Source organism: Nelusetta ayraudi, unplaced genomic scaffold (assembly GCF_046127955.1).
Source record: "Nelusetta ayraudi isolate G7.1 ecotype Tasmania unplaced genomic scaffold, CSIRO-AGI_Nayr_v1 ptg000082l, whole genome shotgun sequence".
Lineage (NCBI taxonomy): Eukaryota > Metazoa > Chordata > Actinopteri > Tetraodontiformes > Monacanthidae > Nelusetta > Nelusetta ayraudi.
Window position 1 is genome coordinate 41,321 of NW_027466132.1, and position 26,180 is coordinate 67,500.

At 46.0% G+C, this 26,180-nt stretch overlaps 2 protein-coding genes and 11 non-coding genes across 13 annotated transcripts; all 13 read right to left on the bottom strand.

The window, feature by feature from the left end:
• Positions 1-305: 305 nt before the first annotated feature.
• On the bottom strand, positions 306-7,590 carry rp1l1b (rp1 like 1b). Its single transcript, XM_076044617.1, has 4 exons — positions 7,438-7,590; positions 2,395-7,314; positions 793-1,017; positions 306-343 (listed from the first exon to the last, which is right to left on the bottom strand). Exons 1-4 carry the CDS (start codon positions 7,580-7,582, stop codon positions 306-308), a joined length of 5,328 nt encoding a protein of 1,775 aa, XP_075900732.1. The 5' UTR covers positions 7,583-7,590.
• A 956-nt stretch (positions 7,591-8,546) lies between these two features.
• Positions 8,547-9,427, bottom strand: LOC142900436 (oxygen-regulated protein 1-like). Its single transcript, XM_076044730.1, has one exon. The coding sequence runs from the start codon at positions 9,284-9,286 to the stop codon at positions 8,678-8,680; it is 609 nt and encodes a 202-aa protein (XP_075900845.1). The 5' UTR covers positions 9,287-9,427; the 3' UTR covers positions 8,547-8,677.
• Positions 9,428-12,781: 3,354 nt separating this feature from the next.
• Positions 12,782-12,864, bottom strand: trnal-cag (transfer RNA leucine (anticodon CAG)). Its single transcript has one exon. It is a non-coding gene; the product is annotated as a tRNA-Leu (tRNA).
• Positions 12,865-13,041: 177 nt separating this feature from the next.
• On the bottom strand, positions 13,042-13,124 carry trnal-cag (transfer RNA leucine (anticodon CAG)). Its single transcript has one exon. It is a non-coding gene; the product is annotated as a tRNA-Leu (tRNA).
• Positions 13,125-13,372: 248 nt separating this feature from the next.
• Positions 13,373-13,455, bottom strand: trnal-cag (transfer RNA leucine (anticodon CAG)). Its single transcript has one exon. It is a non-coding gene; the product is annotated as a tRNA-Leu (tRNA).
• A 110-nt stretch (positions 13,456-13,565) lies between these two features.
• On the bottom strand, positions 13,566-13,648 carry trnal-aag (transfer RNA leucine (anticodon AAG)). The gene has a single exon. It is a non-coding gene; the product is annotated as a tRNA-Leu (tRNA).
• A 358-nt stretch (positions 13,649-14,006) lies between these two features.
• Positions 14,007-14,089, bottom strand: trnal-cag (transfer RNA leucine (anticodon CAG)). Its single transcript has one exon. It is a non-coding gene; the product is annotated as a tRNA-Leu (tRNA).
• Positions 14,090-14,338: 249 nt separating this feature from the next.
• Positions 14,339-14,421, bottom strand: trnal-cag (transfer RNA leucine (anticodon CAG)). The gene has a single exon. It is a non-coding gene; the product is annotated as a tRNA-Leu (tRNA).
• A 2,132-nt stretch (positions 14,422-16,553) lies between these two features.
• trnal-cag (transfer RNA leucine (anticodon CAG)) lies at positions 16,554-16,636 on the bottom strand. The gene has a single exon. It is a non-coding gene; the product is annotated as a tRNA-Leu (tRNA).
• A 2,611-nt stretch (positions 16,637-19,247) lies between these two features.
• Positions 19,248-19,330, bottom strand: trnal-cag (transfer RNA leucine (anticodon CAG)). The gene has a single exon. It is a non-coding gene; the product is annotated as a tRNA-Leu (tRNA).
• A 110-nt stretch (positions 19,331-19,440) lies between these two features.
• trnal-aag (transfer RNA leucine (anticodon AAG)) lies at positions 19,441-19,523 on the bottom strand. The gene has a single exon. It is a non-coding gene; the product is annotated as a tRNA-Leu (tRNA).
• Positions 19,524-20,489: 966 nt separating this feature from the next.
• Positions 20,490-20,572, bottom strand: trnal-cag (transfer RNA leucine (anticodon CAG)). The gene has a single exon. It is a non-coding gene; the product is annotated as a tRNA-Leu (tRNA).
• Positions 20,573-20,750: 178 nt separating this feature from the next.
• On the bottom strand, positions 20,751-20,833 carry trnal-cag (transfer RNA leucine (anticodon CAG)). Its single transcript has one exon. It is a non-coding gene; the product is annotated as a tRNA-Leu (tRNA).
• Between the last annotated feature and the right edge of the window lie 5,347 nt (positions 20,834-26,180).

The following is a 26,180-nucleotide window of genomic DNA, read 5'->3' on the forward strand; positions in this document are numbered from 1 at the left end:
CTGAGCTCTTGTTTGAGGATGATGGCGTCTCAGGGAGTTCTTTAGGACTTTCATTGCCTGTGAGAGTCTCGTCCGTTGCCGGATCATCTTCCTTCTGTTTGTCCTGAAACGTTTCCTCCACCTCTCTCTCGCAAGTCCACTGAGCATCTTCTCCCTCTGCCTCTTCTTCTTCGCACACCCTCTTCAGCATGTCCACAGTACTGTGTGTTTGAGTTGGTTCAGCATTAGCGCCGTCGCTGCTCTTCCCTGAGCCCGTCGAGCCGCTGCTCACATCCACGCCAGAGGATGACGTATGATTGTACTCGTCATCCACAAAGTCCTTCTTCGCTTCTCGCTTGTTCTCCTGAGGGGAACAAAGCCAAAGGGACTGTAGGATACTCATCAGCTCCTGGTACCTCTCATCCTTTTCATTTGCTTTACCCAGATTATTGTCAATCAGCTGCAGCTTCACAAGGCTATCCAGAAGGCCCTGAGCCGAAGTGCTGAGCTTCCGTCCGTACACTGGTGAAACTTCAGGCAGGCTGTTACATCTGTCGAGCTGTGGACTTAAAAGCACTTTCATCACCTGAATGTGGGAGTTGGAAAATTTGAAGTCGCCGTCTCTCTCGGAATGGGCACTGGATGCGTTTGGTGCCTCTGTACTTTTTGTTTCGCAGTTCTTATTATTGTTCACAGCTCCTTCCGCCGCGCCCTCAGTGTCTCCAGCTGCATGGTCATCGCTATTGTCGTTGTCCTCCACCCCGTTCACTACATCTTTTGCGTGGCCACTGTTTTGCCTGTCACAAGTCTCACCGAGTCCCTCCATGTCGTACATGTTGCCGTCTGACGGTATAGTCCGCAGCCATTCATTGACAACCTCATTGGGGGAAGCATTGGGCAGGTTAGAGGGGACCAGTTTGAAGTCGTTGTCAGTCGCGTTCATCTTTTTGCTTTTCCCGCTTTTATTGCTTCTGTTGTCGGCACAGTTGCAGATGTTTTCTGTGATGGATTTAATCTCCACTGCCTCTTTGACAACATCTGAAATGGACAGAGTTTGGGACAGATCACTCTCATCTGATTGTGTGCGCTGAATCACAGGTTTTAGGGTGCTTTGGGCCGAGTCATTTGTCAAAGCATCAGGAGCTTTTGATGTTCTGGATTTTGCGGACAAATTTGACTTGGCAGTCAGAGGACTCGGTGAACGACCATTGCTCTTCTTTTCCGAGGTTTTAGATGTTGATGACTTCTTCGAACGTGCAGACAGCTTGGACTTTGATGACATGGCTGTTGATACTCTTTCTGACTCCACTTCTATTGTCACAGCAGGGATTTCAGTTCCATCCAAAATGTTAAGTTGACTGGATCTTCCAGACCCAGTGCTGAGTGGTCTCTCCTGATCATCACAGCCATTTTCATCAGCAAGAAGAGCAGATTTTTGGGTTTTGTTTGATTTGACCGACATCTTCGATTGGGCTGACATGGCACTTTGAGTTCTCTCACTTTTCTCTTCAGCTGTCAAGTCCCCATCATTGTTTGCATTTTGATTTGTGTGAGAACTTTTGGATTTCGTAGACGTTGAAGTTCTGATTGATTTCCCAGATTTGCCAGACACTGAGCTCACTGATCTCACCTCTTCGTCATTTGTGTTTTCCTCTGCGACGTTGGCAGAATCATCGGCACGAACCTCGGAAGCCTTTGACTTCTTGGATACCACCGAAGTGTTTGACTTGATGGATTTTGTAGACTTGATGGAAGCACTACTTTGTGCTCGCTCGCTCGGCTCCTCTGCAGCTGCTTCCGACTTGCGAGACTTTGCAGAAGATGCAGATTTGGCGGATTTAACTGACAAAGTGCTCCGTGGCCTTTGCAAAGTCAAATCTTTTTCATCGTCCTCCTCTGCATTCACTTCGCCAGATAACGCAGAAATATCTGACTTTGTTGATTTGGCCGACACAGTGCTCGGTGATCTCTCTTCAGTTTCTGCTTCAGTTTTTTCCTCACCAGAAACGCTAACTGATGTAGGTGATTTTGCAGACATGCAACTCTCTTGGTCTTGAGTGAGAACACTTGAGGCCTTTGACTTCCTCGATTTTATAGATATGGATGAAACTTTGGAGGCAGCAGATGCTGCACTCTGTGCTCGCTCCTGTTCATCATCCTCACCATTTTCATTGTCAGAAACGTTGTCTACCTTGCCAGAACCACCGTAAGACGTTTTCGATCTAGCTGATCTTCCCGAGGCACGTGACCTCGTTGATTTGCTGGACATTGCACTGGCTGTTCTCTCAGCTCCTTCCTCTGTCTCAGCTGCACCATCGGGTTTATCGACAGACACTTGTGATTTTTCAGAGACATGTGAGTGAACTGATTTGACTGATAAACTACTCGCTGTTCTTTTGGTTGGCCTCTGCTCACTTTCCTCCTCTGCCTGTTCTTCCTCTGCTTTAGAGACTCCTGATCTCTTTGACTGGACAGAGGCTTTGGATTTTGATGACATGGAACTTGCAGCTCGCTCTTCATCAACCTCCTCAGTGGCTATCAGTTGTTCTTCATCATTGTTTTCTTCATCTTGGAGCTTTGATGACTTTGAGTGAGTAGATACCGCAGAGGTATTTGACTTTTTCGATGTAGCAGAGCTAACAGATTTGACTGACTGAGCAGACATTGAACTTGCTCTCCCATCAGTCACTACTTCAGAGTGAATCCCTGAGGCTTTTGATTTTTTAGATGTTTTAGAAACATTTGATTTCGCTGATGTGACCGACAAGGTGCTTGAAGGTCTTTCCAAGGGGTTAGTGTTCTCTTCAGCAGGAACCGGTGATGCATTTAGCTCATTTGACTTTGCTGACATTGCACTATCAGCTCTCTGTTGACTTTCTTCCTCATCATTTTTCACCTCAAGGGTTTCAGTATCAGGAGGAACTTCAGATCTATTTGATTTCACAGATACTGTGGAGGCATGTGACTTGGGTCTACCAACGCTGTCTTGTGGAGCATCAGTCGAACGCTTTGACCTGCTGGATTTCACAGACGCATTTGTCTTGACCGATTCTACTGACATTGAACTCACTGATCTGAAGTCTTCATTGACACCCTCAGCGGTGGAGATCTCCGAAGCTTTTGTTTTTTTGGATCCTGTTGAAATATTTGACTTTCCTGATTTTGCAGATCTGACTGATACATTGCTCGGTGGTCTCTCATCTTCAGGTGGACCATCGAGTACTGTAGATTTTGAGGATTTGGCAGAAACGGTTGATTTTGTGGTTCTGGTTGACATGGCGCTCTGAGTTCTTTCTTGATTTTCATCTTCAACGGCCTCTTCATTTGGAGCAATGGAAGATTTGGCCGAAGAAACTTCAGAAACGTTTGATTTGACAGACTTTGTAGAAGCCTGTGACCTTACAGACTTAACAGACAAAGCGCTGGGGGCTCTTTCTGTAGATCTCTCAGAAACACGTGACTTGACTGATTTGGCTGACAGGCAGCTCAGTGCTCTGTCTTCAGTCTGGTCTTCATCATCCCCTTCATTGGGACTCTCATCGTCTTTCTCAAGGTGAAAGTGCACAGAGCATTTTGACTTGTTTGATCTCATAGAAATGCTTGAATTGATTGACTGGTCAGACATTGAACTGGCTGGTCTATCTTCACTTTCGTCCTCAACAACCTTTTCTTCTGTATTGTCAACGGGGTCCTCAAGGGGAGCTTCTGAAACTTTTGATCTCCTCGAGGTTTTGGAAACATTTGACTTTGCTGATCTTGCCGACTTGACTGACAGACTGCTTGAAGGTCGCTCTAAATGTTCCGTGTGATTTTCTTCCACTTGGCCTGAACCAGCTCCAGAAGCATTTGATTTAAGAGATTTTTTAGAAGCAGAGGATTTGGCTGATTTAGCGGACAGAGCACTTGCAGCTCTCTCTGCTGAAGTTTCAGATGCATTATCTATGATAATTTCAGATACCTTTGATACTGTGGAAACACTTGACTTTGCTGATTTGGCTGATCTCACTGACAAATTGCTTGGTGCTCTCTCCTGCTCTTGTTCCTCTTGATCATTGACAATTTCCTCAGAGGCATGTCCAATGTTTTCAGAAGTAGCTGCAGAGCTTCTGGATTTTTTAGACGCTGCCGAAGCGTTTGACTTTGCAGATGCAGCAGACATGCTGCTTTGAGATCTCTCCCTGCTCTCGGATTGTCCTGCATTGTCGTCCTCATCTGAGTCATCGCCATTGCTCAATATATTGCTTTTGGCAGAAACATCTGTTTTGGCTGATTTAGCTGATGCATTGGACCGTGTGGATTTCACTGACGCACGTTCTTCATCCGAGCCATAACAGCCCCCGGATTTGTGAGATCTTGCAGAAATGTTGGACTTGCTGGATTTTTCTGACATGCAGCTTGCTGACCTCTCACTGGTTTCTGGTTCAACATCACCTTCGTCAGAAACATTGTCAGCTTTGTCGTCATGTTGAGAAAGAACTTGAGAAGCTTGTGATTTTTTAGATATATTGGAGGCATTTGACTTGACAGACATCGCACTCGCTGTTCTCTCTTTGCCTTCTTCATGCTTTTCTTTAGAGGCTTTTGACTTACGGGAAACAACAGAGGATTTGGACTTTTGCGACATAGTGCTAGGTGCTCTTCCTTCAGCCTCATCATCATTCATGAGATTTTCATCAGCTGAGGCACAGGAGGGGTTTGATGTCTCTTGAGTTTCCTTTTTAGAAACTTGAGATGATTTCGATTTGCTGGATTTCACAGAGAGACTTGACTTTGCAGATTTAATGGACATTGTGCTTTCTGGTCTTCCCTCACTTTGCTCTTCAACATTTTCATTATCGGGAATGTCAGAACTTTCTCGAGCATGAGGTTCTGACCTCCTGGACCGTCTAGATCTTGCAGACGCACTGGACTTTTCTGACATTACGCTTGCTGCTCTCTCCGTTGCAGCTTCCTCGACTGATCTGATGGACATCTCTGACATTGCACTTGATGTTCTGACACTTTCTCCATTTTCAGCCTGTTGTTCTGCATTTAGATTTTCAGACTTCCTGGATTTCACAGATGCATTTGACCTGATGGATTTTCCTGACATGTTGCTCGGGCATCTCTCCATATTTTCGACCACCTCCTTCTCACTCTTGGCCTTAGTCGATGAAACGTTTGATAAAACACTGGGTGTTCTCACAACAGAATCTTGTGCATCTTCAACATTATCTTGGATTTCAGTTTCAGAGGTTTGAACCTTTGCTGATTTTTCTGACACAGCACTCGGCGGCCTCTCTTCAATGTCTCCTTTGGTACTTTCTCCATCTTGAAGCTTTGATGACGTTGAGCGAGCAGATATTGCAGAACTGTTTGATTTGGATGACATGACACTTGGCACTCTCTCTTGATCTTCCATATCTTCCTCAGCATCCTTATTCTCCTCAGCAATTTCACAAGCGTTTTGTGGATTTTCATCATCTTCATCTGCAGGAACTTCAGTTCCCTCCAATTTAGATTTAGCAGAAGCTTTCGATGAAGCCGACCTGGCACTGGTTGGCCTCTGCTCACTTTCCTCCTCTGCCTGTTCTTCCTCTGCTTTAGAGACTCCTGATCTCTTTGACTGGACAGAGGCTTTGGATTTTGATGACATGGAACTTGCAGCTCGCTCTTCCTCAACCTCCTCAGTGGCTATCAGTTGTTCTTCATCATTGTTTTCTTCATCTTGGAGCTTTGATGACTTTGAGTGAGTAGATACCGCAGAGGTATTTGATTTGGATGACAAGACACTTGACACTCTCTCTTGATCTTCTCCGACTTCCTCGGCTTCGTCATTCTCGTCACTATTTTTTAAATCTTCAACAGCAACTTCATCACCTTCATCTTCGGGGTCTTCAGTTCCCTCCAATTTAGATTTAGCAGAAGCTTTCGATGAAGCCGACCTGGCACTGGTTGGCCTTTGCTCACTTTCCTCCTCTGCCTGTTCTTCACCTGCTTTGTTAGACACGTTTGATCTCTTGGACTTAACAGAGGATTTGGATTTTGATGACATGGAACTTAGAGCCCGTTCTTCGACATCTTGCTGTTGAGGTGCAGCTCCTGACTTAACTGATGTCACAGACTTACCCGATCTAACAGATATACTACTTAAAGGTCTTTCCTGTGTGTCTGTATCATCCTGTGTTTGTGTTTCTTCAGCATTAGCTTCTAAAACAACAGATTTAGATGTTGTTGAGGCATTTGAATGAACTGACGTGGCACTTTTGGATCTATGCTCCAGTCCATCATGAATCGCATCATTCACAGCTTCTTCGGACTTGCTAGAATCATTCGATTTAACAGACATGGCACTTGATTGTTCTCTTTGTACATCGGCATCCTCAGCTTGGGGAGTGGTGTGACCTGTTCTACTACCCTCCTGGTCATTGGACACTTTACAGGAACAAGTGTGGGATCTTTTGGATTTCCTTGACCTGCCAGAGCTCCCAGAAGCATTGGATGCTACATCAGAAGGGCTGTGTGCTGCTGGGTGCGTAGGTGAACTTGCTTCAGGCCCGACACCTGTGGCATCCTCAGCATCATTATTTTGATCTTCCTTGCAGTCTGTCAGTGCATCAGAGGTGGCGTCGGCACACAATTCACCAGCGTCAGCGTTGGATTTCGGCGTGCACGTCTGGCTCCTGGTGACGCAGTACTCTACGGTTTCAGCTGCCTCGACAATCTGCTCAGTGCAAGTCTCCGTCTCCAGGCCTTGTTCTGAGTGCTCCACACTCGACCTCGACACCGTTTGCCTCTCCACCACCGTCTTCCGAGAGACCACAGTGTGCGAAGACGCACTTGAGCTGGAGGTGTGAATACAGCGACTCGCCCCGTGTGCCCCGGGCGTGTTTTTCCAGATGTTGTAATCCTGGCAGCGGCTGCAGCAGTGAGGACAATGGGGCTCCTCTGCATTTCCATGGTAGCGTCTCGCAGCGTACGCTTCATCCTGGTCACCAGCTGAGATGTTCTCAGATTCCACGTCGCTCAGATCGCTGACTTGTGCAAAGTGGGCGTTGCTGTACTCGCTGGTCTTGCCCGGCGTCTTTCTTACTTTGGTTGACCAGTGCAGCGTTTGGTCATCCTTCAAGCTGAAGCGCACTTTCATCTCCATGGACAAACTGCCGTCTTTGTTGTAACGCACCCTTTTCTCTATGTCCTCCTCCTTAATTCCATCACTGGAGTTCTGGCAGGAATCTACTTTATCCGGAGACTCTATTCCGTCTGGCAGTGACTTGTCAGATGACACAGACTGCCTGAGACTGCCGGATCTGGTCACAGACTCCAGCTTTGGACTGATGGCACTCCCCTTGACTTCTTAATGTTTAAATCAAAACAGAAGAAACAAACAAATACATGGTTGTTATTTTTTTCATCTGATTTACACAGAAGAATTTACAGAGTTCATCATATATGATTTCTTTAAAGATGCATGCGTACCCTCGTTCCCGCCATTGCAGCCAGAGGAGCGTGACTTCGAGTTCAGTTTAGGAAGCTTGTCGTTGGATGTTTTTCTAAAATTCTCCAGGATGGATGAATGGGAGGGTTCACAACCAACACAGACAAGGACACCGGAGCACTGCATAAGACTCTGAAAGTTGTCAATCTGGAACAGAAACACAGAGGGCACAAGCTGAACTAAAAGGGCTCTTTGACCTTTACATAACCCTCCAGAAGAGGGATTATTTTTGAAACAGCGATCAAGTTGAACACTGCAGTCTGAAAGTGTTCAGTTTTTATAAAAACACACCAAACTACCAGAGTGAGATGCCAGTTTTTATATATATATATAATATATATATATACACAGTATGTATTCTTAGTAAATGAATTAAATGTATTTTCTACTGCACACTTTGTGCATCTGTCCTCTTTGTCCCTACAGAAGAAGATTGTGACTCAAGGCCAGATAATAACCTAATCCAGGATGATCTCTGGGACAGTTCACCAATGACGAGGCACTCGGGCACTCTGGCGGAACAGCCGGTACTGTTTCTTTTGAAAGGCCCAAGTATCGCTGAGTATTCTAGTTTTATTTATTTATTTATTTTTTTTACTGCACCTTGGAGTTGACCTGTTTTCTCTTCCTCAAAAATAGCTCTGATATGAACAAGATTTATGGCAGCGCAGAAAGGTTCACGTCACCTAAGTTTGTATGAAAGGGAATATCCTTGTTTGGTGTAAAGTGTAAAACGGCATTTGTATCTGCATTGATGATGCTGAGGAATTTTCCCATTGCCACATTGGTGGAAAATAGAAGATGTTCCAAAAAACATTACAACATGGAACATTGGAGAGTACATGACGTGTACATCACTTGTAAGTAGTTAGTAGTAGTAGGTAAAAAGTAATAATAGAATTATACATTAATAATAGCTCATTAACGAATCATCCTCATGTTAGATTAAAGATTCAGTTAACTATTAAAATGCCACTAAAACGTATTTATCATTCTAAAAGGTTCTAACAGCTTAACTCGATTCAGCTCGTACTCGTTATTTTTGTCATTTTGAAACAGCGCCTCTGGATGAGACTGGAAGCTGAGGAAGCTCTGGAGGGGGGGAGTTGAGTAGGGAGTTGGTCCTGTCACTAGAGGCCTCTCTTCCACTCTTCTTTTCACTCTCAGACATGAAGTCGGTCCAGTTGCCCGGCACCAAATAATTGCACACAAACGCCACTTCTAGTAAAATGCAGGACAATGTGTGAGGGACAAAACACAAATGCAAACAAAAGGGTCCCTCACTCTGAGACTGTTAAGAGAGGCTTTTGTTTTTTTTTCACCAAATGAAAACAAGAAACATCCTGCGATAATGGGTGCCCTCACCTTGCAGCCCTCCAGGGTGTACAGCTTCCTGATGTGGTACTGCATGAGTGCAGAAAGCTCCTCTAAGAAGAGCCCAAAGCTGCGCAAGTTCCTGCGGTGCAACACGATGGTCCTCCTCAGCGAGGGGTCGCTGTTCTTCAACAGCACCACCTTTTTGTTGTGCCTGTGGTGGAGCATGGGCGGCCCGTCGGGCCTACTGGGAACATACTGGTGGTGGGGCTGGTGGTGGACGCACGGCGCGCACGAGTGACACAGAGGTGAGGCCTGAGTCTCCAGCGCTTCCAGGGCCTGAGCGTGCCTCGCGTACTCCGAGCAGTAGTAGCACTCCTCCAGCGGGTCGTAGCGCGCCACCAGGCCGCGCTGGCCGATCCTGGGCAGGTGGCCGCCGTGGTGTTTGAACGGCGCCGGCGACTTGTGGGAGCCGACGTCGTTGAAGCACTGGAAGTTGCGTTTGTGCGACGACATGGTGGGCGGGTGGTCCTTCCTGCTGCCAACGGCGGAGGTGCTCAGGTGAGCAGGTGCGCGCGGACGAAGGAGGCTGCCACGTCTGTCCTACAGCGTCCCGGGCCTGGCGGTGCAGCGTGCATCCACATGGCCCCTGTCTGTTTCAAGCTGGAAGCACAAGGAAGAGGGTTTCGGGGTCAGAATCAACCGGGTTCTCCACATTCCTGTCGGCTCGTTTGCATTAAAAAAGGTCAAATTCTGCACGTTTGTGCCTGCGATCCTGTTTTTCTAAGCTTAAAGCGCTTCAGGTTTGGTTCAGAGTTGCATAAGGCCGATTTTGATCTCCCGTGCGACTTAAGCAGATAACCACGAATAGTTGCTTACATCAACTTGAACACGATTTCACCACTAAGTCAAGTCTAGACTTGACGTAAGGGCTGTTCCTGCAGCTGCTGCTGGTTATATGTTGACTTTCCAGGCTATTTCTGGTTTGGTGTTTTTGTGTGTGTGTGTGTGTGTGTGTGTGTGAAAAGTAGATCACCTGAGCGCAATTAACGCATCTCAAGTGATTGTAGGATCAAGACACCTGTGTGTGGAAGTTGTGTGGTAGATTCCGCTAACTGGACGGTCAGCGGTTTGATTCCCGGTGTTTCCAGTCCACGTGTCGATGTGCCCTCGGGCAAGACGCGTAACCCCGACTGCCGCTGAAAACGGTTTGCCAGTGTACAACTGTGTGCATGCAGCTAGTTTCTGCGGGGCAGAACTTTACTCCACCTAGTTCACAGCAAGCTTGCCTGCTTCAATTTGGACCAGCATCCGCTCAACCTTGCAAAGTAGCTCAATCAGCAAGATGCTTAAAAGTTGGAAATGTTTTGCCTTCATCAAACAAACTGTTGCGGCTTTCTATTGCTTTTATATCAGCCAAATTTAAGCACAGCCTAGAGATCTAAAATAGACAGCTTAGGTGTTTTGTTGCATTGTAAGATAAAGAATCAAACAAGAAAAAAAAAAATCTGCTTTAGACGGGGTGTTGTTCACAGTTTAGCAGCACTTGTGGTACACTTACAGTGCCTGTTACGTGTTGCACGTTGCCGGGGACATCAAAGAGTAAATGAAGATAGGGATAATGAGGATGCTGCCACAAATAAATCCTCCCGCTGACTTTAAATAACGAGCTTAAGTCGCCGCTTGCAGTGAGAGTGGACATCACCTCAGCGGCTGTCAGCGGCGAGGGGGGAAAAAAAGACAATCTTAGCAGGCCTAGCCTGCAATCAATAGTGCACGGATTAAGCTATAAAAAGCAGCCGTGTCTTCAGCTGGTACAATGTGTTTCCCTGCGACAATGCCGGGCGATGAGAAAGAGCCCGAGCCAACGGTGAGCAGTGAGTTCCAGAGAAAGGAGTCGACATTCCGTCACTCCCATTTAGGTCAAGCTTGATGGACACGTTTAAAGAGCAGTTTTGACTGTCGTCACGTCTGTTGTATTAGCGCTCTGGAGAGATGCAAGCAAATCACATTTTTTGGCAGTACAGAAAATACACTGGTTGACATTAAAAACCAGCCAGCTACTTATGTTTTGCACCTCCTCTGCAGAGAGGGAAACTCCTGCACAACTCCTGTGCAACATTGTCAAGTTTTATAAAGCTGTTCCTCTAAAGTGCTGAATAAAAATGCATAGCAAATTTAGCTTCTTCTTCTTTTGTCTAATAAAATCACCTCGGCAGACAGACGGTTGTTTTATGGTCGTCCGACAGTAAAGTACTGCATTCACGTCTGCATGAAATGCAAACGTACATAAGACTTCTATCACCACAGAACAAAACAAAAGCACAACATTGAAAATGATGTTATGAGTTGACTTTTTTTCCCTCATGCGAGAAGCCTTTCAAAGGGGACTGGCAGCATTACTCATCAATTCCTCATGACTATTGTTTGAGTGTTCATTAGGAAAGGAAGGGTCCTTTAGTTGTTGTTGTTTCTTTTTAATGTATAATCTATTATAATGTTGCTGATTAATTTGCAATAAAACTTACTTCATTTTATTTCAACTGGTTAATAAGGACGCATAATGTAATCATTGCACCTGGTCAAAGTGTGAATGCAAGTCCATTAAAATGGGACTAAACAGAGGACTGTCTGCAAACAAAGACTTATTTACCTCTGATTGACTTTTTTAAATAACATGAAAGAAATAGCCTTTGAAAGTATTTTTTTTATATATATAATAATTTTCCTGCAAACCAGCCTTGACTTAAACTGTTTTTTTTGTTTTTTAACTGACTGCCACAGACCCCCTAAAAAAAACTATTTTCTTCACTCACCATGACCAGGAAACATATGTGGCCTTGGATCTCTGGAATAATGCTACTTATCCCAGAGGCGTCATATTTGCCAAGTGAGGCACTCGAAAAAGTTGAAACAAGGAAAATAAGAACCACATCCTGCCCGCAGGCCAGGCCGAGTTCACGCGGTTTCTTTATAGCCGAACAGCGCAGCCTCCTGTCGGCCGCGCCTTCGCATCGGACTGCGTTTGATCTTCTGCGGACGCAGTTTGCTGTGTCATTCTGACGCAACGTAAATATCACATAAAAAAAAATAATAATAATAAAAATGCAAAAGGAAAAAAAGCCGGCCGCGGTTGCGATGTACACTTACCGAACATGAACGAAGCAAAGTAGGTGCGAATAGTTCCAAAACTGCAGCAGCCAGCGCGCGGCAAGAGGTAAAGTCCCGGGGAAGCGGCAGACTGGCTGCAGGCAGAGGGACCAGTTCAAAAAGCCTCCCTGCAGAAGTGAGTCGGCCTGCTAATGCGATACGTGGGGAGCTAAGGATAGAAGGAAAAGCCCCGCTAATCACTCTGAGATTGGACTGAAATCTGCTGAGGCTTTGGACACATGACTTGGACTTGACCATTGCATAAAGGGAGTTAAACACACTTTTAGAAGGCACCCAGGAGGCTCAGCAGCAATCAATGACTCGGCATAATGTGGCGACTCTCTGTGTTATTATTAACTTTATCATTTGTGTGTGGATTTCATGTACAAGGATTTGGTCTTCCTGAGTGATGCAAAAATGCTGAATAATGTCATCGCTGTAATTACTCACTATTACAGTAACTGAGTAACATTTAATGACTTTGCATGACTATAGATTCATGCAATGTCTTTTCCAGGCAGTCAAAATATTGCTAAATACTGCAGGCTGAACATATAGAACCGTCAGATGATAACGTGCAACTGCATGCACATGCACCGGCTACCTTTGTTGCACCGTAAGTCTGTGGGGGGTATTTAGCGTGGCGTTAGCGGTCAAGGCCAAAATCAAGGTTAGTGATCAGGTACAATGACTTGTTGAATGCACTGCGTATGCTCTCTTGTTGTGAATAAAGAATGGCCTGTAAGTGGGAGAAAATTCACAAGTGTTTTAACTGTATAATTTCACATGGAAATTCTCACTAGAAGAACATTTGTATCAGTTGTGTCTGACTGCTGCATTTATGATCACAAAAAGTCTGTCTGTCAGAAGTGGGATTCGAACCCACGCCTCCAGGGGAGACTGCGACCTGAACGCAGCGCCTTAGACCGCTCGGCCATCCTGACTGGTAGCCCCCAATTCTTGCCTGATGATGCTGTTGCTAAAAATAGGCCACTCTGGGTTGGTGACAGCACCCTCAGCTGGGTGTTAGTTTCACCCTCTGAGACCACCACGGGTCATCAAAAGGTTCAAGTATCAGTCGGGTCTGACGACTGCCTTGACAAACAAATAAAAGGCTTGTTTGTCAGAAGTGGGATTCGAACCCACGCCTCCAGGGGAGACTGCGACCTGAACGCAGCGCCTTAGACCGCTCGGCCATCCTGACACATACAGTCATTCAAAAAATCAAGCTAAGACAACAGCGTCCACACTGTTAGCAGCGCTACAAACAAAATGAAAAGAACAAAAACAGGAGCAAACAACAGATCAGAACATACAAAAAATGTGTTTGGGGCGGAACAAGGTGTCTCTCCCAGTTAACTGTCTTACGACTGTATTATATCCACAGTTATTTTAAAAATATTTATATAAGTTGTGTCTGACTGCTGCATTTGTTAGCATAAAAAGCTTATTTGTCAGAAGTGGGATTCGAACCCACGCCTCCAGGGGAGACTGCGACCTGAACGCAGCGCCTTAGACCGCTCGGCCATCCTGACTGGTCAGTTGCGATACTGAAGGACAATGGAATGGCCAAACGCATCCACGTCGGAAAGATTAAGATGTTGGAACACCAAGACAAATCTCGAACAAGAACACGGAAAATTGTTGTCAGGAGTGGGGTTCGAACCCACGCCTCCAGAGGAGACTGCGACCTTAACGCAGCGCCTTAGACCGCTCGGCCATCCTGACTACCACATTAACTTTCAAAGTGATCATCTTACCAGAGCCACAGGGCAAACAACAGCAATCAGGCAGTGGCAGTTATAGACCTGCAAGCCTTTACTACGTGCACCCAACAGTAAAAGCCCCATTTTTCAAAACAATGTTCTCTCTCTATGCAGTCAGTGAACTCTGCAGAAATGAGCAGGTCCATTCTTTACTTCTGTCGCTTGCTCCACACAGTGTGCGCTAAAAACAGGCCGCTCTGGGTTGGTGACAGCACCCTCAGCCGGGTGTTAGACCACCATGGGGTCATCAAAAGGTTCAAGTATCAGTGTCAGTCGGGTCTGACGACTGCCTTGACAAACAAACAAAAAGCTTGTTTGTTTGTCAGAAGTGGGATTCGAACCCACGCCTCCAGGGGAGACTGCGACCTGAACGCAGCGCCTTAGACCGCTCGGCCATCCTGACACATACAGCTATTGAAAATCATGTCAAGACAACAGCGTCCACACTGTTAGCGGCGCGACAAACAAAATGAAGAAAACAAAAACAGGAGCAAACAACAGATTAGAACACACAAAAATACGTTTAGGGTGCAACAAAGTATCACTCCCAGTTAACTGTCTTTAGACTGTATTATATCCACAGTTATTTAAAAAAAAAAAAAAAAAATTAGTTGTGTCTGACTGCTGCATTTGTTAGCATAAAAAGCTTGTTTGTCAGAAGTGGGATTCGAACCCACGCCTCCAGGGGAGACTGCGACCTGAACGCAGCGCCTTAGACCGCTCGGCCATCCTGACACACAAACCCCTTCAGCCTTGTCAACAAAAGTTTCAGCTAGGGATACTGATACCGGTTTTAATTTTGTAAAAGATGAAGGTCTGCTTATTGCAGCTGGCCAACCTGATGCTATTGTTAAGGTAAGAAACATTCATCAACACCTTTTCATTGTCTGGTTTCCCCCTCGTCACATGACAAAAAGACTGCACTCAATCAGTACTTACTTTGTATTCCTTTCAGAGCATCGGCCATTGATGAAATGGTTCCACCCGCGTCTGCCTTGGCCCACACCAGTTCCTTCTTCTTCTTCACTTCTTGTTCTGCATTCAATCAGAGGAGATCACTATTTTTAATGGAGCAAATGTGGTATATTTGTTCATCAAAGGAGAAGTTTACAAATCTAAACATTTGAAGAAATAGAAAGTGTAAAAGGTTAACTTGCATTTACTTTACAGCACTGACCCACAGAGTGAAATAAAAATAAACAGTAATAAAAAAAAATCCTTTTTGCAAAATAAAGCTTTAGTTTTGTCCAATCAGTTGCACATACTGTATATTCTCAACTTCTTAATGTGTCTGTTTTTGTGACATTTAAATGGTTTTATAATTTATACCAAGAGGTTGAAAAACCACAGAGTGATTGTGTACAGCCTTCATAGAATGTAGATAAAGGGAATCTTTTACTTATTCTAACATCTATTGTGTGTCACTGTGTTTTTTTGTTTGCTTTTTTTGTTTTTTTTGCAGGCTATCAAAACTGTCTTGGAAAGCAACAATGCAAAACTATCAGTTGTCCAACTTCCCATGTTCAAAAATGTACTTTTAACAGTAATGCATTCGTTTTTTGGTGTAAGTAAGAACGTGGTGCGACACTTCCTTCAGCAAGCTGTAAACAGACGGCTAAAAATAGAGTTTACTGAAGAAAGGGTTGCTTCACATAAGTTATTTGTCCATGAACTGCTCCGCGGAAAACAAAGAAAGGTTTTTGAAAACGGACATCAAAGGGAGCAACAAATGGCCAGCGGGGGTCTAATCTGAGGAGTGTGACGCTAAGAGTGATGCGCAAAGATGGCAGCGTCTAAACCCGTTTGCCTGTCAGCTGACACTAATAGGGGATGCTGATAAGCCCCTGTCGGCCCAGCTGCCTGGTTGGCGCAGTGTCCTCAGACAGATTGCGGGTGGCAGAGCCCTGCGAAAAGCCCCATGATTCACCTGGACCTCAGCACACGTGGAGGACGGCGAGAGCTCGGGGAGCTCGGCCCTCTCCTGGTCTGAACATCACCTGGGGTCAGCTCGCTCTCCCTTTTTCTCGTCCACAAAGGAAGCGGCGGCGGAATATGTGAGCCATTAACCTTATCAGGGCCTCACAGACGGGATGCCAGTCCCTCCCTGTGATGGTGGGGGAGGGGCGGGGTGTGTTGGAGGTCGGCATAGTGCTTCATCACCCACTCCCCTGCACACACACACACACGCACACACTCCCCTCTCACACTGCCATCTGTCTGAAGTCTTAAGAAGCTTGATTGGTCGCGCTGTGCTGGGGTTGACTCGAGGTGGGCGGATTTATTGCATCCTGACTCATGGGAGAAAATAGCAGAGAGCCCCCCACCACCAACACCACCAACACCACGGCCGCCGCCACCTGCTGAGTAATGGCAGCAAGTCTCGGACTCACAGAGAATCACAGAGGACAGGGTGTTACTGTAGGCCTTCCGGTGCGAGGAAGCCGCCTCTCCCCCCTGCTGCTATTGTGCACTGCTCACATCCAGCCGAGTCATTGTCAGCAAGTGTTTAATCCCTGAATTCACAGTCTCAATTCTCTGGCCCGGATCGCTCAGATCTCAACTCTCACTCCTCACTCCTCTTGCCAACCTCGGACAGACAACTGAATTTTCCCGAGAATTCCAGGAGCAGTCCGCTTCCTTTGCAGATAAAGAGGAAGAAGGTCCAAGGTTGAGTATCTGTTCTGAAAAACCACGGAAGAAGGCAGGGAGGAAGAAGCAGCTACAATTTTAGTACCGCTTTATCAAAACTGACTGTCGGAGATTAAGAAGGATGTGTGGAAGCGGTTTGTGGTTTCTGCGGAAGCAGCTGGAAGAAGCGAGCTCTGATCATACGGAAGGCGCTAGCGACCACATTAACAAAAAACTTTTGTCAGAAGTGGGATTCGAACCCACGCCTCCAGGGGAGACTGCGACCTGAACGCAGCGCCTTAGACCGCTCGGCCATCCTGACACTGGAGGTGCTACGCTAACTAATGTGACCAGTCGGACAGAAAGATAAAAACAAATGAAAACTGCTTCATTTGAAACTCAGAAAAGGAGCCTGCAAAACAAATTGAACAAGTTATTTTTTATGTCTCCTTCCAGTTTAAAATAAACCCACAGAGATATAAAGAGCAGGTTGACCTTTGTTTAATCTACACAATTAAAAGCTGTGCCAATCTCCTGACGAGCGCCCAGACAGGCTTTACCTCTGTTCACACTTTCTCCTTTACCTGTCACAGCGAGGTCACAGAGAGAGAGACTCGAGGATCCCGGAGATAATCAGCTTTTTAAAACCACGTCTGCCTATTTATTTCCCACAAGCACAAAATCAAGTACGAACAAAAAAAAGAAACAGAAAAAGATCAATATTGATCTTATTATTATTATAAAGTAAAGGAGGTCTGATCCCCAGTTTAGCATGAAATGGAGTTGTGAAATGCAAAATCGCAACATGTGTGTGAATGTCTAAACCAAAAACCAAAACCCAAAACAAACAAAACCAAACCAAAACCTTGTGGTCTGTACGTCAGATTTCCAAGCATTTCGAATTTTCTTCACATGGGAGGAGCAGGACCAGTGTCAAACAGGTGAGAGAATGTTCTATTACAGTTTAGCATGAAAAAGGGGGAAAAGAGAACAAAATCTCAAATTGTAAGAAAAAAGGGAATAAAAGCCTAACTCCAACCCAAACCCTAACCCCTTCCCTAAGACCAACCCTCAAACCAATCTTTAACTCTAACACTACACCACGACGCTGAAGTTGGCACCACATTCGCCGTGGTGCTTCCGCAGGGGTTCTTAGGTTTCAATTCAACCTTAAAAAAAAAAGCGTAACCCTAACCCTAAATTCAGCCTTAACGCTAACCCTAATGCCATACAAGTCTATGGGGGTCAAAGGTCAACTTTGTCCGAGAGACGTAGGGCCACTTGCTTTGTCATCAGGATCCCTCAAGAAGCGCCCACGCCAAATTTGGGGCTTCTAGCGCGGGAGGAACCCAAAAACCCTAACCCTAATTTCAGCCCTAAGCGTAACCCTAACCCTAAATTCAGCCTTAACGCTAACCCTAATGCCATACAAGTCTATGGGGGTCAAAGGTCAACTTTGTCCTAGCGACGTAGGGCCTCTTGCTTTGTCATCAGGATCCCTCAAGAAGCGCCCACACCAAATTTGGGGCTTCTAGCGCGGGAGGAACCCCAAAACCCTAACCCTAATTTCAGCCCTAAGCGTAACCCTAACCCTAAATTCAGCCTTAACGCTAACCCTAATGCCATACAGGTCTATGGGGGTCAAAGGTCAACTTTGTCCTAGCGACGTAGGGCCTCTTGCTTTGTCATCAGGATCCCTCAAGAAGCGCCCACACCAAATTTGGGGCTTCTAGCGCGGGAGGAACCCCAAAACCCTAACCCTAATTTCAGCCCTAAGCGTAACCCTAACCCTAAATTCAGCCTTAACGCTAACCCTAATGCCATACAAGTCTATGGGGGTCAAAGGTCAACTTTGTCCTAGAGACATGAGGCCACTTGCTGCTTCATCAGGAGCCCCCAAGACGCACCCACGTCAAATTTGGGGTTTCTAGCGCATGAGGAACCCCAAAACCCTAACACCTGATTGTGAGAGTAGAGCTCCTTGGCGTTACAATGATACCTCACATGTCTGCCACATTTCTACTGTATAGTTTTTGAAATTATCCACCTGAAAAAATTAAAAAATATCATAATGTCAATGGCAAAGTTGTCAACTTTGCCATCCCCCCAAAAGGCCAAAAATGTTTTTCCGTGAAATATGTCTACTAAATATGTCTAACATAACTGATTGTGATATTAGAGCTCCCGGAATCGAAACCTAAGAAGCACCGCAGCGAATGTGGTGCCAACTTCAGCGTCGTCACCACACCTAACCCCAACCCTAATGTCATCCCTAACTCCAACTCCAACCCAACTGTAATCCCAACCCTAAAACCATTCCCAACCCTGAGGGTTACGAAACCCTAACCACAACTCCAATCCTAACCCTAATCCCAATTCCAACCGCAATCAATCAATCAATACAATACAATTTGCGCGTGTGCGCCAACAGACGCGTGCACACAATTTTCGTCAAACTTAGCAAATATACTCACAAGATTCTGTCACCCGTTTGAAACGGGATGCGGCTAATTCAACTCTTCTCTCCATCAAGGAAAGTTTGGCTCGGAAAAGCAGGTGTTTTTTCCACGTGGTGATTCGGTTGGTAAATAAAAACAGTTGTCTACGCAGGTGCAAAACGGCGTACGTCTGCTGCATTCACGGTCTGAGCTTCTGTGGGGATTTTGACGTCAATTTCGAGAAACTTGTTTGAAACGTGGCCCTCAGTTGTGCCGTACAATTGAATGCCATTGCAGGAATGGATGTTGCCTACAGGTGGAATCCATTAAAACACACACCCAACGCATTGAAACTAAAAGCGGTCCATCCACTTGCTACAAACACAAACAACAACAAAGCACTTGTTTGAAACGTGGGGGAAAAAAAGATAGGAATACTCTTGCTCGGAAAGATGAGATTCCATTTTGTGGTCCTGCTCTGTCAAAAGACTACTATGTCAGAAGTGGGATTCGAACCCACGCCTCCAGGGGAGACTGCGACCTGAACGCAGCGCCTTAGACCGCTCGGCCATCCTGACTGGTCAGTTGCCGCACTGAAGGACAATGGAATGGCCAAACGCATCCACGTCGGAAAGATTAAGATGTTGGCACACCAAGACAAATCTTGAACAAGAACGTGGAAAACTGTTGTCAGGAGTGGGGTTCGAACCCACGCCTCCAGAGGAGACTGCGACCTTAACGCAGCGCCTTAGACCGCTCGGCCATCCTGACTACACTCAAACACACACCCAACGCTTTAAAACTATAAGTGATCCATCCAACTGAAATAGTTGACAGAAATATGATTAACAGTGTAAACATTCAGTGCTACAGAAATTGGAATGTTTACATAAGTTGATTAACAACGCTATTATTTAGCACATTAGGGAAGTTGGTAAAGATTTAATATACAGCAGTCCACGTCTGTGAATGGTAATACCCAGAACTCTGAATTGTAACACTATTCCCTCATCATTTATCATTTTCATATGCGACATCTGAAGAAATGATCTGTCACAGCAGGTCACACAATGATTTGTTTTGTTCAATTCCAAATGGAAATAATCTCCATTGTGATGTGCTTAAACTATGATGACTGGCAATAAGGGCAATGGTGCAGATCGCCACACGTGGAGGTTCTTTGCAACTCTGGCAAAGAGCTTCCATTTTGCGCAGTTATATGCATCTGGAGAATAAGACAACCCAATTGGTGAGATGATTCCACAGAATTAAGAAAGGTCCGAATAGTGAGACAATTAGTGTTTTTTTAAGACCACAGTCAAAAAATTACAGAAAAATGTTAATAATAAATATTTTAATGGATGTTTTTAAATCTACTTTGAAACACAAGGGGGGGGGGGGGGGGGGGGGGGGGGGGGGGCATTAAAACGTTGTGTTTAAAGCGCACTTTAAACACATTCACGTGAGACTTCACTTTCTCTCTTTGTGGAGTGCCTCGCCATTACACTCGCTAAACGCATGCGAATGTGGGGGGGTGTCTGAAACTGCGAGGTGCTTGAAACGGCTTCCTGGAAAATATTGCTGCAGGCTTTGTGGGTTGGGCGTCTGCTGCTTTCACAGTCTGAGTTTCGGTGGGAATTCTGACGTCAGTTTTTGCAAACTTGTTTTGAAACGTGAAAACACCGACTGGCAAACCTAACCCATAAAGATTGGTCCTCCTTTGTCAAAACACTTGTCTGTCAGAAGTGGGATTCGAACCCACGCCTCCAGGGGAGACTGCGACCTGAACGCAGCGCCTTAGACCGCTCGGCCATCCTGACTGCTTATGAACGTGTGCTAAATGCTACGTCAAGTGCGCGTTCATAAGTAGTGAATACAGTGGGGTGGGAGTGTATGAACGAGAGAACGCAGAGAACGGAAAATAGTTTAAATACTAAAGAAAACGAAATCTCAAACAACGGGGAAGGGGAAAAGGAAAAAAAAAAAAAAAAAAAAAGTTGTCAGAAGTGGGATTCGAACCCACGCCTCCAGGGGAGACTGCGACCTGAACGCAGCGCCTTAGACCGCTCGGCCATCCTGACGTAAGCGCAAGAGGCAGCTCGCGGCTTTAAGAAGCAGGAAGCAGCCGAACGGATACAACGTGTATTGTTCAAGAAATAAATTATTTGTATTATTATTTCCGCTTTCAGGAAAAAACAAACAAACAAACAAACAAACAAACAAACAAACACGAGACCTTCAAATGATATTAGCAGTAGACAGTGGCATGTGAAAGCCCACACTTCGCAGTAATTAATTAGTTCACTATGCAGCGCTAACAAATGTTGCGACTATTCTAAATGGCGCGGTCATTTAGAATAGGCTTAATAGCTTAACTTCAACAGCGTATTTTCGGTGGCTGCACATGGTACACCATCGGCGTTTCAAAATTGTTGCATATGTCAACTTCAGTGTGTAACACGTGTGGGAAATGACGTGGCAGAAAATTAAAGCGTTGCACAGAGTTGGCATCTTTAGTCTCTTTGCAGCCACTTACTTACTTGCTGGACGAGGCGGATACGTGACTGACTGCCGCTGCTTCACTTCGCTTATCGGACTTTTCAGCCACTACGGCTCTTAGAGCATTCCACCATCTGCAATAAACATAGAGCCGTCCTGCTCACATCCTGTTTTGAACCTGTCAACATGGCACTTTAGTCCGAGTGTCTCAGCTCTGGGGAACCGGTGTGTGACTCATATCCATGTGTCTCATTTTTGATGTTGAGTCTTCAAGGAAATGAGGCTGAGCATCCAGCAGGAAGGGATTCCTTCAAGCCACAGACATCAACAACATCCCGAATATTACACCCATAACGTGAGGAACGGAGGGGGAGGGGATGGGGGGGTGGAAATGATGCCAGAGTGGCCCGCTGCCAAGGTCAGGCCCCTGCCCTGGATTTCAGAGTAAACAGTGCACATCAAGGTGGCGGAAGTGCTGTGTGGTCAGGACTGACGTACTTTATCTAAATAAGACGTGGTAAATGAGGTTTGTTGTTCCTGTTGCATCACTGTTACACGAGTGTGAATCTCACACTTATCATATGAATCTCATGTCAGCCGTGGGCAGTAATGAGAGCGGCTGCAGGCCTCCTGCATTTTGTTTTTCAATATTAAAAGCTCCTTGTAAGAGCTCTTGACATTTGATATATGCAGCCATGAAAGACACACTCAAAAGACACTAACCCTAACCCCACTAACACTCCTATGACACGAACCCTCAATTTATGATGGCGTTAATGATTTGAAAATTGCAGTGACTGCAAACTAAAAAAAAACAAGTTAATTCTTTATGATCAGGATGTCGATGTCTTCAATGTCAGAATTCTTTCGTGGATGGAATGAGACTTTGTCCCTCCCTCCCTCCCTCCCAAGCGAGTTATGTAAACGTCATTGTTTTGGTGAGACGTCATGCATTCTGTGGAAGTGACGAGAAATTCACGAATGTCGTCATGATCGTTTGGTGAACTTTTGTCATTTTCGTCGTGAGCTGACGGCCACTCGGCTCGTCTCGTCGTCCGCCCGGCAGTTTGCTTAGTCTATCCCCTGCCAGTCGCTGTGAAAAGGGGCTCTCTGCCACACCACTCGACTTATGGCATCACTCATCCCTCTCATTAGTGCGTCTGCTTTTCAGGATGCGCGGTGGCAGCATTCGGTGGCTGCTGAAATGAAAAAAAGAAAAGAAAGAAAGAACGATGGGGAGTGACGTTTGATCAAAGACTTTTCAAGCAGCAAGAGGGTTCCCCCTTTATTCTGCACAGTCTGGACAGATTATGAGCTAGCTGTTGTCACAACACGATACAATCACAATAACTTTTTCCCCTCTTGGAAACAAAAATAAATTAGCCATCGTGGTCAAGCCGGAGGCTCCATTCCTTCCGAGTCTTGATTTTTTTGCAAGAGTAATTAAAACGTTGCATAAAACGCTGTAATTATCCTCCCTCTTTTTTTTTTTTTTTTTGTTTTGAGGTCGTCAATAGAAACGAGCGACGCCTCGTACTCATCACCATAATCCCGTCAATTTGACATCACACGTGGAACAGATAGGGAGGTTCCGCGTCTTGAATGGAACAACCGCGCCGCAATTAGGAAGCACAATAGGAACATCCTCCTGCACATTGAGGTGAAGAGTTACACCACCCCAGGGAGAGTCTGCAGCGGGCAAAAACAAGGCTGATAGGGCCGCCGCACACATGGAAAGAGACACGTGGGGAGACCAAACCAAAAAAAAAAAAAAAATACAACATGAGGCACAATTTAGTTTTGCCTCTTGGAGCCTCATGGAACGATGTTAATGTCAGAGTATTCTATATCTTATGAAGCCTGCCCATGAAGTGAAATGTTTAATCCTGCAACTAAAGCTCGAATCAAAGTCTGGAGTTTGTTTTTTTTTTTGTACTGGGATGCGCACATTTTTTTTTTTTTGGTTCTGCAGCGAGGCCTGTGCCGAATTAGTAATCGGGCCGCGCTCGCGGCTAAATGGAAATCTAGCCTTCTCCTTCCCCGGGTTGGCAGCCACGCGCTTGGCCTCCCTCTGCGATTTCGCCGCTCGCCTGTATCTGCTTAGAACAGGTGCCGGATCCCGCTCGGCTGCAGCATTCACAGCGCGCAGGTACGGGTGGGAGGCCCTTTGGCTGCTCGCTCGGTCCCCCAAGTTTTCTTTTTTTTCTTTTTTTTTCCAGGGGTCCCCATCTGCGTCAACCGCACATCCTCTGCCACATGGCACCCGTCCCTCGACGAGTCTGGTCCATTCTTCGCCGGGCCGAGAACACGCCTGCCTGCCACCCCACACTCTGCCTGTTGTTGAGCCACAATGAGATGAAGAATAGCTTCACCCATAATCCCTTGCTGCGAGATGTCCGTGCGCGCTAGTGTGTGTGTGTGTGTGTGTGTGTGTGTGTGTGTGTGTGTGTGTGTGTGTGTGTGTGTGTGTGTTTCTCCCCCTTCCTTGTCCCTCCCTCCTCCCCGGCCTGAATCGAGGCCAAGTACAAATTGTAAACAGGTTATTATGCTGCTGTAACGCACTCCAACTGGAAAACGCGGCTCTGTAGAACATTTAGCGTTTACTGCGAGTGTGTCTTTATCCGTCACGCCGAGTGGTTTAATTTGGTGTGAAGTTCACTGCGTTTGCTGCGATCAGGAGGCTGTAATTGGTTCCGGTGTCTTCGGCGGCATCGTGGTGGTTGGCGGGAGTGTCCCAATGACGGTTGTTGTGATACGACAAAAAAAAACCCGAACATCTTCTGTTGCCGTAAAGCAAAATAGTAGACTTAAAGTTTTGGGAGTGCAATCAGTGAGATGTAATGTGAGGAAGCATTTTGGTTACCTTGTGTCAAGGTATAGGGAGGGGTAAAAGTGATGGACGGAAGAAAATGCGATGCAAAAATACACAATGCTGCTGCACTTGTGTAAAAAAAAAAAAAAAAAAAAAGTTTCCAACCAGGGTAACACACTGCCAGGACTATTGTTTTTATGTTCTAGGTTGTATTGGCATGCCCCGTTTGGCCTGGAGGTCTATAAATGAATGCATTTACGTTTTTTTTTTTTTTTAAATGTTCATTAATGCACAATGAAAAAATTACAGATGCGTCACAGGGCCACCTAGATTGTAACAACCAACAGCCTTCTGCACATGTCTTTGGAGTGTTCACACACACACACACACACACACACACACACACACACACACACACACACGCAGAATATGCAAACTCCACACAGAATCAAAATCACAATTGTTTTTCTGAAATATCGCCATACTACAGTCTGAAATATCGTAATATTACGGTCGACTTCCTCTGAATCTTGTATAAGGTTTTTCTGTTAAATCTCAATCTTAAATATGTACTTATGATATGTTCAGCTTGTACCACTGCTTTACCCTGTTATTATTGTATGCATGCTCTCTACCCTCATTACGAGAGCCAAAGGTCTTTTCCAGAGCACAATAGCACATGTCGTGTATTAGGTGTTGAGACACTGAGATGCCTCAGTCACGTAGCTTAAATCAGCCACTTCCTCCTGACCTTACGCTAACAGCCCGAGCGCTTGAAGTCAGCCAACGTGATTGGACAGTCCCTGGCTGCCGCCGCCGCCGCCGCCGCCACCGCCACCACTGGGCCGGCTGGCTGGGGCAGGCAGACAGTCGGCCTCCTCTGCGCCTTCCGGACTGCACGGTGCTCAAAGCGCCGGCGCTCGCCTCAGTCTGGGAAGATGGATAATACTTTACACAGCTGTGCGTCCTCCGCCTCCTACGGGCTCACGCTGCTACCCCGACGGCGGCTGCTGACTGCTTTTGACGGCGGCCTTGTTTGTTTTGCCATGGGAAGTGACATGACGACAGAGGAGGAAATGGGAAACATGAGCGACTACCTGACGGACTCATTCCGCAGGCTGTGACCTGAGACTGGAAGCGAGCCAGTCAGCAATCAGAGTGAAATCATAAGAAAGGGTTTATTCAGAGCAACGTTCCTGCACTCACAGATAGTGTAAATCTTATGACGTGTGAAAAAAAAATGAAGTTGTGTGGTTCACGTTAAGAGACCGTGCCCTTATTTTGTGAATAAAAGGGAACTTCCTGTGTACGTTTGTGATCACTGGGTGTAACGTTCAATTCCTTTAAACGCCAATCAGTGTTTCTGGACCACCATTTTTTTCTATTTCCTCATCATTTCATCAGCAGCAGGTTTTACTGGCTGCCGGTTACGCAGCAGTGACTCAACTTTCTACGCGCGAGGGGACACCAAGCCGTTGAACTGCTGTAATCATTCAAGGATGACTGCTGCTGATATCCATGAAAATGTTTTGATTAGATACTTCAACTGTGAGAAAATCCTGCTTTAACAGCTATAATTGACCTCTCGTGATGAATAAGTAGCGTTGAAAAAAAAAATCTGAAAACAACCATTTGCATTTTCCTCTTAGCTAATGGAAACATTCAATTTTTAAGGCTTTTTTTGTCATAAACACGCTGTATTTTGTCGCAGCTGAGGTCAAACGTGACGGCTGCGGCGCCACGTCCTTGTCCCCACCTCGGCGTCCTTCCCCGAGGTTGTGGCTGCCGGGACATCGCTCTCCGTCTTCAGCGTGGCGGCACCCGTCATTGACCCCCGACCAGCGTCAGGCCCCTTCGGTGCACCGTGCACCCCCCTTCCTCCCCCCGACCGAGCCTGAGGCAACCCTTCCGAAATGTGGACGCCCCTAAACAGACCTTCCACAGGCCCTGCAGTCACAGAGGGTAACGATCTAAACCCAGAGGAATGTTTGAAGTATTGGAACTTGATGAATGTTGTCAATCAGTGGAAAATAAACCCAAAAACGATGCCAGTGTTGTTACGGGGGGGCTCTTTAACAAAAATAAAGCTACGGCTCACCTCCTCCTGAAAAATGGCG